General features: G+C 45.2%; 2 protein-coding genes and 1 pseudogene across 2 annotated transcripts; 2 read left to right on the forward strand and 1 right to left on the reverse strand.

Moving 5' to 3' along the window:
* Window positions 1-13,810, forward strand: part of LOC149279710 (enoyl-CoA hydratase, mitochondrial-like) — a 324,415-nt pseudogene that overhangs the window by 303,518 nt on the left and 7,087 nt on the right.
* LOC149279734 (histone H1.3-like) lies at window positions 12,188-12,850 on the forward strand. The gene has a single exon (XM_089500879.1). It carries the CDS (start codon window positions 12,188-12,190, stop codon window positions 12,848-12,850), a length of 663 nt encoding a protein of 220 aa, XP_089357005.1.
* On the reverse strand, window positions 13,346-13,758 carry LOC149279735 (histone H3-like). The gene is given in 2 exon segments (XM_089500912.1): window positions 13,346-13,630; window positions 13,633-13,758. Coding segments are annotated over 2 exon segments (411 nt in total).

Raw genomic sequence — 13,810 nt, forward strand, 5'->3', positions numbered from 1 at the left:
GAAGGAAGAGGCAGGAGGGCAGTGAGGAAGCAACAGACGGAGGAGAAACAAATGAATTTAACCTTTGAAGGGTCTTGTGTAAGCAGCATTTTGCGGGGATCACATTATTCACACAATACCATCTGCACAGGGCGGAGATACTTTAGTTATTAACGTCCGTTACATCTAAGCCTCTGACCCTCTCGTTTATGACATTTCTCCTCCTTTGCATAGATAAATCACAGACATCTTGTCTTTTTTTATAAAGAAACAACATATTTATAAAGAAATATTAATTTAATATATATATTTTTTTATTCATATCTCTTGTTTTGTATAAAATGATGTCAACAAATATTTTACAAATACATTAACATTTAAGTGGCACTTTACTGTTTGATGGGGAACTGCCATATCTGCGATAAGACTAGGTTTCATTCCAGCATTTAATAAAACCTCTTACATTATTATATGTGACTTGTGAACAGAGCCGCGAGGGCAGAATGCGTTGGGAGCAGCTGCTTTCCAGCCAAATGTGACTCCAAGGACAGGCGACCAAAGCTACGTCCTTCATGTTTATTAATAAACGGAAATAACGGTAACCCAACAGTTATAGCAGACAACAAGGTTGTTTATTAGTATCAGATTAAAATTGCATTTTCAAAATCTTGCACTGTCCCTTTTAAACAAAAATGTTAAAAAATATTTAGCTGTTTTCTTTTTAAAGCAGTTGGAGTTGATATAGTAGACAGCAATGGCGGCGTCCAGGTCTGCAGATAAAGGGAGTTTATTGGAATACAGCTTATTACTGTATATGCTGCTGGGGGGGGGTTATCTTAATGTATATAGCGCGGGGGGTTATATTACAGCACTAGGGGGTGGAAATCTGCACAGCCCCCAAATCTCCAGGTGTCCAAATCAGGGTCCCTTTGTTAGGAGTAAGGAGGGGCAGGATAGGACCATGAAGTGGGCAGACTGGAAGATGTGAATGCCCTGTGAGTGTCGTGGCTGTTGGGAGCTATGAATCTGAGAACTGATCCTATGAGTGCTGGAACACAGAGTCGCGTGTTACTCCTGGACATGTTGCCATTTCCGCTTTATGTTCCAGGTTACAGTGTTGGTAACTACTGCAATAATTCAGGGGGTATTACAAACGCAACATGTTCTAAAAATGTTTGGTCCCTTCCGTGCCAGTACTTACCCTCTTTCCCTGCTGGGGTGAAGGGGGCTTGTTGAGCAGAAAGATCTGCGCCTTTGCTGCTCTCAGCGCTTCTGCACATCATTATCTCTGCTGGTTGGCGAGTCCCCGCAGAAACCTCCTAGCTCTGGCTCTCTGCCCCGGCACAGTCTCCCTTCCAGTAATAACCCTGATTTGGGGCAGATATATAACTCTACATATACAACAGTCGCTAAGATGCTTCTGATGACCTGGAAGCCTGTTGGAGTTCAGGCCCCTGAGTGCATCACGTGAAGCAGCGTACGACATAATCGTGTAAATATTAACACATAATGTATAAAAAAATAAAAGTAAAAATTATCAGTGGATGCGAATGTTATCACGTAAACCGTGTATTGTTACTAAAAAAGCGAAATGCGTAATTATTCGGCTTCCCGCGGCGCATCTGACGGCAGCTCAGGCCGGTACCAGAACCTTTGTGTCCGGAGTCCGGCAGGAAAACGCGACATCAGCTTCAGCGAGCGGCGGATTTACCGCAGGGAAATCACACGGGGAACGGACTAAGAGACGCCCTGCAAGACTTTCCTGCTCCGAGTAACAAAATCCTACTCGCCGTATTAATGCCTCCCACGCCCGGAACGGATGTGGAAAGGCACCTCGAGCCGCGACCCAACAGATCAACAGGAGGATAAAATTGGGCCGTTTTCAATAAAATAAAAAAGCTGTAATGTTTGGATTTAGTGCAATAAAAGAGGCTAATGAGGTTTATACCCAGCCAGGGCCGGTCTGGTGTTGATCGGATGGTGCTGGCACTTTAAGGCCAGCGGCCGCCTGATGTTCACATAGCAGCAGCACCTGATCTGTCACTGGAGCAGCAGAATGGGAGTGTGAGGGGCCGATGGTCATTAAAACCCGGCTTTCCCACTGGTCCGATCTGATGGTGGAGCAGTTTGGGGGTTCCTGCTGGATTTAAACAAATTAATTGCATGAGAAGTAGAAGTCTATCCCCCTGTTCTTGTGTTGTTTAGGTGGGTGTGACGGGCCCCCTCCCCATTGACGATGTCATAACACCAGCATGCAAGAGACGTAAACATTTGTATCAATTTATAGCATTAAAGGGAAGCTCCAGTGACCCCATGCAGCCTCAGCAACACAGAATGAATATTTATTTATATAGCGCCATCATATTCCTTAGCGCAGTACAATGTGGGGCTGTGTGAGTACTTTAATACTCAATAAATACATAATCACCTTTGTGGGAAGCTGCAGCTCCTTCTGAAGTCTCACCTTCATGCCATTGATTAACTTAAAGCAGCCAATCAGTGACAGAGAATTGCTTGTATTGAAATCAGTGTAAGCACTTTCTGTGTATGCGCACGCAGGGTCCCGTTAGCTCCAGAGATGGTCCCAGGGGGGCTCTGACTGGCGGTGAGTATTTCATGAGGCTGGGGAGGGTAGGAGATGTGTTCAGCCAAACAGATCTACTGCAAGCCAGGGAGTGTGTGGGGGGGGGGGGTTAGGAGGCAAATACATATTCTGCAGAAATAGGCAGAAAGGAAAGAGGGACTGTACCTACACCCAGGGACACTTGGGACATATGCACTGAGACTATAAATATTAATCATTCCCTGTCCAGTTAATTCAACCGGACAGGGAAGATAAAAGAAGTCATATTGGACACATCATCTAATTAGAAAAGGTTTCCGTTTTCGGTTTGTCTGTAAAAGTTATGTTGCCTAGAAACCACCTTAACAAAAGGGAAGAGATAACGCAATGGGGAGGAATAATCATGCAGATTCTGAGAATAGGAAAAGAAGTTTGTGACAGATCTGCCTTAACATTCCCATCTACTTTATAAACCGGAAACCACTACCTTTGTAACTAAATTCATCCAAACTTCACATCGCTTGGTACTCGGGTGGGTGGGGAGCTAATAAAGTGGTCTGGCTTCTACTGAGCTTTCACACAGAGGCCTCCATGGATTCCATCTATCCGTCCGTTTCTCTTGCGGTAAAGATTCAACCTTAATCAGTCGTTGGCCTGGTCTTAGATTCAGTTCCCATATGCCTATCCCATGCACTCTGAAATTATCTCACATCTACCACTTCTGCTGGAAGGCTGATCCACTTATCAACCACCCTACTTCCCTCCAATAATCTTTTCCCGTTACTTTATTTTGCTGAAGCCCGGGGTACTACTCGCCATTGGATATATATATATAAAACGGTTTAATAATGGTGTAACTTACGAGCTTCTGGTTGATGTGTCTGCTCCATTCTTGCGCCATTACAACTGGAAACGGATAGGTTTCCCAAGAGACACCTCAGCATGCGCAAGTTGCCCGTTACTCAGTGCCCAGGGAGGGTGTACATCCCCACCCTCTATCTTCTGCAATTCGGGAACCCAAAGCCGGAAATAGTCACCCTATAGAATAAAAACATATAGATATGAGCACTGGTATACATCAAGGGAAAAACACTATATGACGGAAGATGTGATTGGTCGATTCTGTAACATTATGTAAAAGGTAACGTATCTTCCGGGGCGATGTGGCCGCTGTGATTGCGTAACACGGAACTTCATTTGTTTATTGACCCGACATTTAGTTATTCTTCACTTCTTCCACCAAGTTGTGTCCGAGACATTTAAGGGTTAAACCCTGGTTTCAAAACATAGCTGCCAACAGTCCCACTTATTAGATAACAGAATTAATCTGCTTCTAAATATCTCACCCAGTTACATAAGTAACCTCAACTACACCCACTAAAATAAAGTCACCCCTCTGTTGAAACGGGGAGGAATTACTCACATTGCCATCATAATCCAGTCCTTGCTTAGTCATGTTGAACTTTCTGCTCTCTCGCGGGTCGTTTCTGATCCCTGCGCTGTGTAGCCAGTACCCGTAATTACTACAAACGTCACAGTCCACCTAGCAGAGAACAGAGTAAATGCGGAGGTGGCTTATTACCAGAAGAGGCCACCAATGGGATTCCCAAAGCCGAGGCCAGACCTAATGATGGAGTCCACTTCAAGATACTCCTGCTAGGAGGCTGTTCCACTTATCTACCACCCCTTCAGGAAAAGAAAAAAAAAATACTGGTATTTTAGAGATTAAAAATAAAAAAAGAAATCATTGAAAAGGATGCATTATGGAGTTTTTGTAGTTGTGTTAGGAAAAAAAATCGATCAATTGCTAAATAGAAGTCGCTACTCCTTCCCCTCCGATAGAAGGAGAATTAACGAAGAAAACAAATCAGAACAAAACGAGAACACAAATAACCTCTCCTCTCCTCTCTGGTGGCTTTAAGGTTTTGAAGTAAATGGGAAGATTCTCAGGATTGTTACTTCAGGTTATTTACATGAGTATCAGGGTCTTGGGGTGAATATGATGATTCTGAAGGTTTTTCCCCACCTGCCAGGGTATCGGGTTTAATGGGCAGTTTCTCAGGATTTTAACCCCATCCTCTGAATCTAAGAGTGAAAGGGCAGATTCTAAGGGTGTTCTAAATGGGCAGAGTGTCTGGGTTTTATACCCCAGTGTCAGTCTCGGGGTGAATGGGCAGATTCTAGAGGTTTTTGACAACAGTCTAAGCGTACTGGAGTGAAATGGGCAGATTCTCAGGGTTTTTATCCCAGTCTCAGGGTGAATGTGCAGATTCTAAGGGTTTTTGCCCAAGTTTCAGACTCTGGTGGGAAATGGGCAGGTTTCTGTTCTTAATCCGTCTCAGATTCTCAGGGTGAATGGGCAGATTCTCACGGATGTTCCCCAGTCTCAGAGTTTCGGGGTGAATGGGCAGATTCTCACGGATGTTCCCCAGTCTCAGAGTTTCGGGGTGAATGGGCAGATTCTCACGGATGTTCCCCAGTCTCAGAGTTTCGGGGTGAATGGGCAGATTCTCACGGATGTTCCCCAGTCTCAGAGTTTAGGGGTGAATGGGCAGATTCTCACGGATGTTCCCCAGTCTCAGAGTTTCGGGTGACTGGGCAGCTTCTCAGGGTTAGAACATACCCATTAAGATAAGATTAATTTAATGCAGTCTTAGAGTCTTGGGCTCCTAATTCCTCGATTTGGCTTAGAAATAAGCCTGAGGGCATGTACAAACGCGGGAGATGTAGAGTCTGCCAATATATTAAGCCAACTCACTGTTTTAAAGACACGACGGGTTTAAAAACTTTTGGAATCAGGTCCTTCATAGATTGGCGTAGGGTAGGTGTTATATACATGACCGATTGAGCTTGTGGGAAAAAATACATTGGGAAAACTTTTAGAGAACTCGGGATAAGAGGGCTCGATTCCCGTCATGAAAAGCATCGTAGCTATTGAAAAGATCAAACAATCACCATGAAAAAGCGATATTAATGTGAAATTACTAAGGAGTGAGTGTTTTTGGTAGTTACAGACCCTCTCCCCCAAAGGGTTGAATGAGGGGTTTTCGTTTGCTCCATTCATTGAATAATATAAATCTACACATCCAATTTTGTGGTAATATGTGATAAACACAATTTTTATTTATTTTTTCCCCCGTATTTATAATTATTGCTCCTGGTTTCCTTTTGGGGGGTCTCCGTGGCTGCGGTACATCTATATGTGCCAAATGGGATATATACATTTTACCTGTAACTATACACAAAGATCTAGTGCAAGTATATCATTATTATGAAATTGGTACATAATGACTCTGTGAGGAAGTGGAATACATGAGTTGGGGCAGGACATAAACCATCATGATTTCCTGACTGATCTGTCATTTAAAATATCATCAGGTACGGGCTATTGATGCTCTGTTTGGGGCATTATCAGCCACGCGATGATAAGCGTTGGTACTGCTTTTGATATGTGATGCAGAAGTGGGGAGCCCCGCTCCTGGATGGAATGATGCAATATGCTGCATTTATTTTTCTTTTTTCTCTTTGATGCAGGCAGTCCTAGGATGTTTGTAGGCGAGACAGACTGACAGATTAGGGCACCGTCTACATCATCTGATACGGAGAATGTCACTATGGGAGAGTAACTTTATTAGATGTAGGCGGTCTGGGATGTAGGGAGGAGCGATAGGGTGAATAGTTATACATAGTGTCTGTCGTTAGGAGTCTCTATGTTGAGCGGTCACTGACACTGTTTAGATACTTTGTATTGATCTCATACGTTACACTTACTAATAAGAGTTACGTTTTGATGGTAGGATTTATTTGTTTGACTGGATAGTTTCTCAGGATTTTTCCTCCAGGCCAGGGTCCCCATTTCCCCTCCTACTTCCCGCCCACTTATGCCTATGCACAGATAGCCCCTCCCCCATGATGCCATCACTACCAGAAGGAGGAGAGCGCCTGGTACTCTACAGCAGGAAGTTCCCAGGTATGGATATAAATCAGTAAATATACCTATGTAATGATGTTTATAGCGCCATCACATTCTGCAGCGCTGTACAATGTGCATGTATATGTATTAGAACCCTGTATTATGTGTAAACCATGGGAGCCACCATATTAACTTTGTGTTCTTATAATTTGCATCATTGTACTGTTACCCTTCTCTTTGTAGAAGGTTTCACTTGAAATTTGTGACCCCCCCCCCATTTTCTGTATAATAAATGGTATGATCCATACTAGATGTTAAATTTTATTGCCAAATTGATTAATGGTTGGAAATTTGTGATCGATGGAAGAAATCACAGTACAGACGGAAACTTGTGATGTTCTTTGATTGGCAACTGGTGACCAAGGGAGCATCCTCCTGAAGACGGTTAAGAACATTGAAGAGATCTCAGAGGTTGCTCCATTGCCGTGGCCAGGCAAGAATCTAAGGGCTGGGTGATGGTTCCCTAGAGAGCAGCCTGCTTGGTGGTGAGGGCCACGTACAACATGAAGGGTCATCAGTTATTGGGATTTGTGTGGACCTGAAGCCTTGTGTTTCGGAGAGCAGTTGCTCCATCTTCACACGAAGTTGAGTGCTAACTGGATTGCTCAGCTGTTTATCTCTTAGAAGAGAGGCTTTCATTGCTCCAACAGCATCTTCAAACTTCTCAAGGTATTTGGCCACATTCTCCTGTCCTGTTTCTCAGCAGATAGCTGTTGGTGTAACTCAATGTTGTCCTCAATGAGGTCCTCATTGGCGTATTCAGCTTTGAACAGTTCAATCGTGAGGTCTTCAGCAGCATCAAGATGTTCAGATGCGGACATCTCCATGGCATAAAGTCTCTTTTCCAGGTCTTCAGTCTGTAAGTCTTTGGAATTCTTTAGTTCTTGAAGAAAAGTGACTTTTTTGCTCATGTCTTCTAGGCGCTCTATCAATTCTTCATTCTGCCTACGAAGGCTGTTGATAACTGCCTGGAGCTCTTTTTTCTCCTGAGACAGGCCATAGTCCTTTTCCTCAGCCAGGTTGAAATAATTCCATGATATGCGATCAGGTGACACCTGATAGCTTCTCGCGGTGGTCGCACGATGCTCTCTCAGGTGTCTCGGTGACTGGTTTTCATACCTCCGGCTGTAGTCACGTTCTGGATTTAGATTTTCTTCCAGATTTGAGACTCTATCCACAAGACAAGACATAGACCGTCTGTGTTCCATCTTCATCTGGAACATGGAGTTGTTGATGTTCACCAGAGAATGCACAAGGTGCAGATGGTGTCCGGATCCATGTTGATGTCTCTCAGAGTCTTCTCTCTTTTTGCGTATTAATAATATGATACAGAGGGAGTATAAAAGCTCCAATGTACCCCAAACACAATAGTTGGCTCAGATATACATCGCGCTGGGCTTTGCACATCTTCGCTGTCGCCTGCTCTGTTGAGCAATGACCAGTTTACCAGTCTCACACTCTATTGATACCCTGTGCTACTTATGACATCACAATGAGGCTGTTGACGGAACACCAGGAATGATTGGTTTATGGCACAGTGGGCGTTGCTTTAAGCAGCCACACCCAGTTTTTGAGAAGGTTCTTTTATGAGTGTTTTTTTAAAGCCCCGCCCACTTCCTAGCCACACCCAAAGAGTACACTGAAAAAACTGAATCTGCCATTTCACCCCGAGACTCTGAGCCCGGGTTTAAAAACATAAAGAATCTGTGTATTCACCCGCGATTCTGAAACTGGGGTAAAACTCTTTAGAATCTGCCTATTTCACCCCAAGACATTTAAACTGATAATTTGATAATTTACCTAAAATACTGGGGTAAAAACCCAAAGAATCTGTCCATTCACCCAAGGATTGTGAGACCTGGTTACAATCTCTCAGACTAGGGGCAATAACCTTGAATATGCCCATTTACCCCAAGACTTAGAACTAGGATCTCCAGAAGACCAAAAAGAGGGGAGCCTCTTCAGCAGCCTGCACCAATACAGAGACAGGGGAGGGACTATCTAGCCATCTACTCCCAGGTGTAATGTGTAAAAGCTGGGTATCATGGTTCTGATGCGTGATGGCTGGGTGTGGCAGGAGCGAGGTGTGCATGTGTAGTGGCTAGATGTAATCGGCATTAGATGTGATGGCTGGGGGTCATAGGAGTGGTCAGTGATTGAAATGAGGTATTGGGGTGAGGTGTGATGAAACAACACCCCAATATGTGTTCTGCAACATCTCCCAACTACAGTGATTCTGCCCTTTAAGGGGTTTTCCTGGCTGTTTGAGGGCAAAAGGGCTTTTACACGTATAGCAAATAAAACCATAGAGTTTTGAAAACTAGACATCCCAGGGTATTTCAAATGCTGGTATTTTAACTCTTCCCACGCACACATTTTATCACCAGCATTCATCAAAGTTTGCAGTATTTTTTTCTGTTTTTTCCGCACACATTTTACTTCAGGTATGATTTTACGGTTCCTGGTACCTTAATATATGTTCAATATCATCTATTGAGTACAGTGATAACCCCATGCACGGGTTTGTTGGGGGGTTAAATGGCCACATTTGAGAGGTGTGTGCATTTTTCAAATTGGAAAATGTGACGTGTGGTCACTGCCCCCCGTGTTATTTGGGACATTGTTGAACCCGGCCAATTCAATTCACCCATCAAATCATACATTTAAAAAAAAAAAAAAAAACAGACAACCCATGGACATTTAACACGCTAGCATTTTAACTCTTTCCACGCAAGAATTGTCTCTGACACCGGCCAAACCATTCTTTTCCCTGGAAATGTTGGCCAGTAATATATAGTGGAGGTGGGGGACCCCATTGTATTGTTAATCACTTTAATGGCCCTATTGCCCCTGGGAGTCCAAATTACCCAGAGTAAGGGGGCCGGTTCTGTAGCCGTTGTAATCCAATACCTGACTGTTTATGTTAATGTTCGCTTTGCTGGCTATATCTAGCCATTGTGTGTAAAAAATAAAGTGTTCTTCATTTTTTATATACCCTACACTGCTAGTGACTGGGGAATCTGGGAAGGGAGTGTTGTCCAAGGCTAAGGGAGCACAAGTCAGCGGAGGTAGTCGGTCGTACTAGCCAGCTCTGTGACATTACTGACATGGAACGACAACATATTTTCACAGGAATGCAGGGGTAACTGGGGCCTGATCACAGAATTAAAGAAGAGTCTGGGGCATCTGTCTGCCTTTACTAACTATGGCATAACTTTTACAGTAAATCAAAGAAATAACATTGGGAAGCGACAATGAACATATATATATGACATTATCAAATAGAATGCACAATGTAACAAATATGCCACAATTATATAATACTGTAACAGAATACATTAACATACTCTGCAGCACCGTATATAGTATGTCAGTGTAATTTATTTATCGAACAATACTACTACTCTGAGCCATCACATATAAATGGAACTAACTTTATTTATATATATAATACGTTGCTGGTATAAATACACATTATGAGGCCAGGAAGCGGTGGGAAGGGGCCCCCTGAGTGGCAGTCCAGAAGCTGTGGGGAGGGGGGGGACCCCAAGTAGCAGTCTGGAATCCTTGGGAGGGGGGCCCCCCCCGAGAGGCAGTCTGGAAAGTTTCGGAGGGGGGGATCCCAAGTGGCAGTCCGGAAGCTGTGGGAGGGGGGCCTCCCGAGTGGCAGTCCGGAAGCTGTGGGAGGGGGGGGCCCCGAGTGGCAGTCCGGAAGCTGTGGGAGGGGGTCCCCCAGTGGCAGTCTGGAATCCTTGGGAGGTGGGCCCCCGCGTGACCATCAGGAAACTGTGGGAGGGGGGCCCCCGCGTGACCATTCAGAAGCTGTGGGAGGGGGGGCTCCCAAGTGGCAGTCCGGAAGCAGTTTGAGGTGGTCCCCCCCATTGGGTGGCCTCCTAGAATCCTTGGGATGTGGGCCCCCAAAATGGCAGTCTGGAAGCTGTGGGTGGGGGGCTCCCGAGTGGCCTTCTGGAGGGGGGGGCCGAGTGGCCGTCAGGAAGCTGTGGGAGAGTGGCCCCCGCGTGGCAGTCCATCATCCGAGTCGCCGTCAGGGAGCTGTGTGAGGCTTTCTCAATCCGCACGGAGAAGCGTCCCCCTCCTGTTACGTGACAATTAAAGGAACGTTCGCAACGTATTTTGTTCGTTCTGAATGTCTTAATTATGCTTGAGAAAAAAAAAAAGGTTTTACAACTGCAAAAAAAATTTAATATAAAACAAACACGTACGTATTAACCTAACATTCGGCACCCTCTCCTCGCCGGCATTCATTTATCACAACAACAAGTCAATGAACGCCTGGACAGCTGCCAAACCGCAACCAATCAATACACCGGGGACTGCTGCCAAACCGCAACAAGGACACCGGGACTGCTGCCAAACCGCAACCACTCACCGGGACTGCCGTCAGGTAGTAGATGGCTAGATAGTCCCCTCCCCTGTCTCCGTATTGGTGCCGGCTGCTGAAGAGGAAGCCCCGCCCTCTTAAGTAAGTCTGGTGCCGGCTCACCCTTCGAAGGGCTGATTACAGGGCAGGGGGAGGCGGGCACGCTAGTCCTTGTCAACTCTGCTGCTCTGGGCCCCCAATATTAACGTATAGTCATAAGTCAGTCTGTGTGTTACTATACAGAGGTCAGGGGGTTTTGTACAGAAGTCAGGCTGTGTGTTATTACACAGAGGTCAGTCTATATGATCATAGATGTAAAGCTGTGTTTTACGGAGTTCACACAAGCACACACACACACACAAACAATTCACAAGGATCTTTCCTGTTATTGTCCCTTTCTAGTTCTATACACACGCACTCACGTTAAAGAAATAGTATATACATCATTAATACACAGTGGTGCATGCACACAAACACATTCTCACGCATAACCCTTTCCTCACTGACGTATGCTCACGCGCTAATACACACAAACACACTCTCGCACATAACACGTCTTGATAAGACAAAAACCTAATCTTAATAATTACTTTTATTATTTTGAATAATAAATAAATAATATAATACGTTAATAATAAATAACCCCTAAGTAAACTCCTGTCAACTACGAGTCCTAAGACCGGCAGGCAGCCAGACACTAGCAGTAGAAATACAATTTATTTTAAATTATTTAATTGATTATTATTATTATTTAACAATATTCATAATTTTTTATGTTATTCTTTAATGTATAAATATTAGGCTATTCTTAATATAATAATTAATAAGAATTAATGATTGGGTTATATAAATTTATAGATTAAGTTTAAGGGTAAATTAATCTTTAATAGGTGATATTAAATAATTTATTTTATTAATTATCTGTATTCATTATTTTATTTATTTATTATTTCACACCTCTTGGCTGGCAGTTTTTTGGTTTTTTTCGGGGGTGGGGGGTCTGCACGGTGTAGGAAATTCAACTGCTTTGAATTAGAAGTGTGATGAGACGTTTACGCGCAAACGGTATATTTTCCTTTCAACCCCTCCCCCCTTCCCCTGAATGCAAATCCAGCGATGCCCCTGCAGCATGGGGAGGTTTCAGAAACGGCGTCCAATCATAGACTCGCAGGCTACCGCTCATGAACCAATGAATGTGCGTCAGCTTGTCTATAAAAGCCAAACTTCTGGCGGTTTAACTCCGTGTTTACGTGTGATTGCAGCTCTTTCGTGGCGGGTTCCAAGCATTGAGATGGCCGAGACAGCTCCTTCCCCGGTGCCTCCGCCGGCAGAAACCTCTTCCAAGAAGAAACAGCCGAAGAAGCCGGCAGCTGCAAAAAGCCGTCCTGTGAAGTCCGGTCCCAGTGTCTCCGAGCTTATTGTTAAAGCAGTCTCTGCGTCCAAGGAGCGCAGCGGAGTGTCTCTCGCAGCTCTTAAAAAAGCACTCGCTGCTGGCGGCTACGACGTAGAAAAGAATAACAGCCGCCTGAAGCTCGCTCTCAAGGGTCTGGTGTCTAAAGAGACCCTGATCCAGCTGAAAGGAAGCGGTGCCTCTGGTTCTTTCAAGCTGAATAAGAAGCAGCTGGAGAGCAGAGAGAAGACATCAAAGAAGAAGGAAACTCCCGTAAAGCCTAAAAAAGTAGCCCCTAAGAAGGTTGTGAAGTCGCCCAAGAAAGCCCCTGCAGGAGTGAAGAAAAGCCCGAAAAAGATCAAGAAACCGTCGGCCGCTCCCAAGAGTCCCAAGAAGCCTAAGATTAAGGCGAAGAAAGCTGGCAAGAGCCCAGCTAAGAAGGCCACAAAGCCCAAGGCAGCCAAAAGCTCCTCAAAGCCCAAGACATCCAAAAGCCCCTCAAAGCGCAAGGCAGCCAAAAGCCCTGCTAAGCCCAAGGTTAAAAAGGCAGCCCCCAAAAAGTGAGAAGGGGGGGTGGGTTTTGGAGCGCCTCTGGTGTGTGCTTTCCCACTTAATTCTTCACACAAAAGGTTCTTTTCAGAACCATCATATCCTCCGAAAATGAAAAAAAAAGCGTTTCATCACCCGGCCGCGACTATGTGGGCCACGCGCTGAAAGTCTAGCCCCATACTTGTGTGTTAAGCGTGGATTGACATATTCGGCCAGCGGTCTCGCTCGGAGCCCTGTCCGTAACAGAATTGAGATAAGGGGGCGGGCTTAAAGATTGTGCTTTGCCGTTACTCGTTACGCCCAGCAGGGGACTCGGCCGCTTAACGGCTCGCTCGGTAGTGGGATAATGGTGTGAGAAGTTTCAAGCTTGGCCGCGAGCAACAGGGTTGATTTCGTGCATGCGAAGGGAAACACAAAACACAAGCTCGTTTGAGTGACAATGTGGTGGCTCTTAAAAGAGCCTTTGTGGGAGGACGAGGGGGAAACAGAGTTCGCCCACACCGCGTTTACTTAGGCACGTTCACCTCTGATCCTGCGAGCCAGCTGAATGTCTTTTGGCATGATAGTAACCCGCTTAGCGTGAATAGCGCACAAGTTGGTGTCTTCGAAAAGCCCCACCAGGTAAGCCTCGCTGGCTTCTTGGAGGGCCATAACAGCAGAACTCTGGAAACGTAGATCGGTTTTGAAGTCTTGAGCAATCTCACGGACCAGCCGCTGGAAAGGCAGCTTTCGAATAAGCAGTTCCGTAGACTTCTGGTAACGGCGGATTTCCCTAAGCGCTACGGTGCCCGGGCGGGGTAACGATGTGGTTTTTTCACGCCACCGGTAGCCGGAGCGCTTTTCCTCGCCGCTTTAGTCGCCAGCTGCTTCCGAGGAGCCTTTCCTCCGGTGGACTTACGGGCTGTCTGCTTGGTGCGAGCCATACTGATGCGTGCGGACACGATTCACCGACGGATATAATGTAACTAACGATTC

The sequence above is a fragment of the Sceloporus occidentalis genome, unplaced genomic scaffold, assembly GCF_023333645.1.
Source record: "Sceloporus occidentalis isolate IW3139 unplaced genomic scaffold, rSceOcc1.0.p SCAF_161, whole genome shotgun sequence".
Classification (NCBI taxonomy): domain Eukaryota; kingdom Metazoa; phylum Chordata; class Lepidosauria; order Squamata; family Phrynosomatidae; genus Sceloporus; species Sceloporus occidentalis.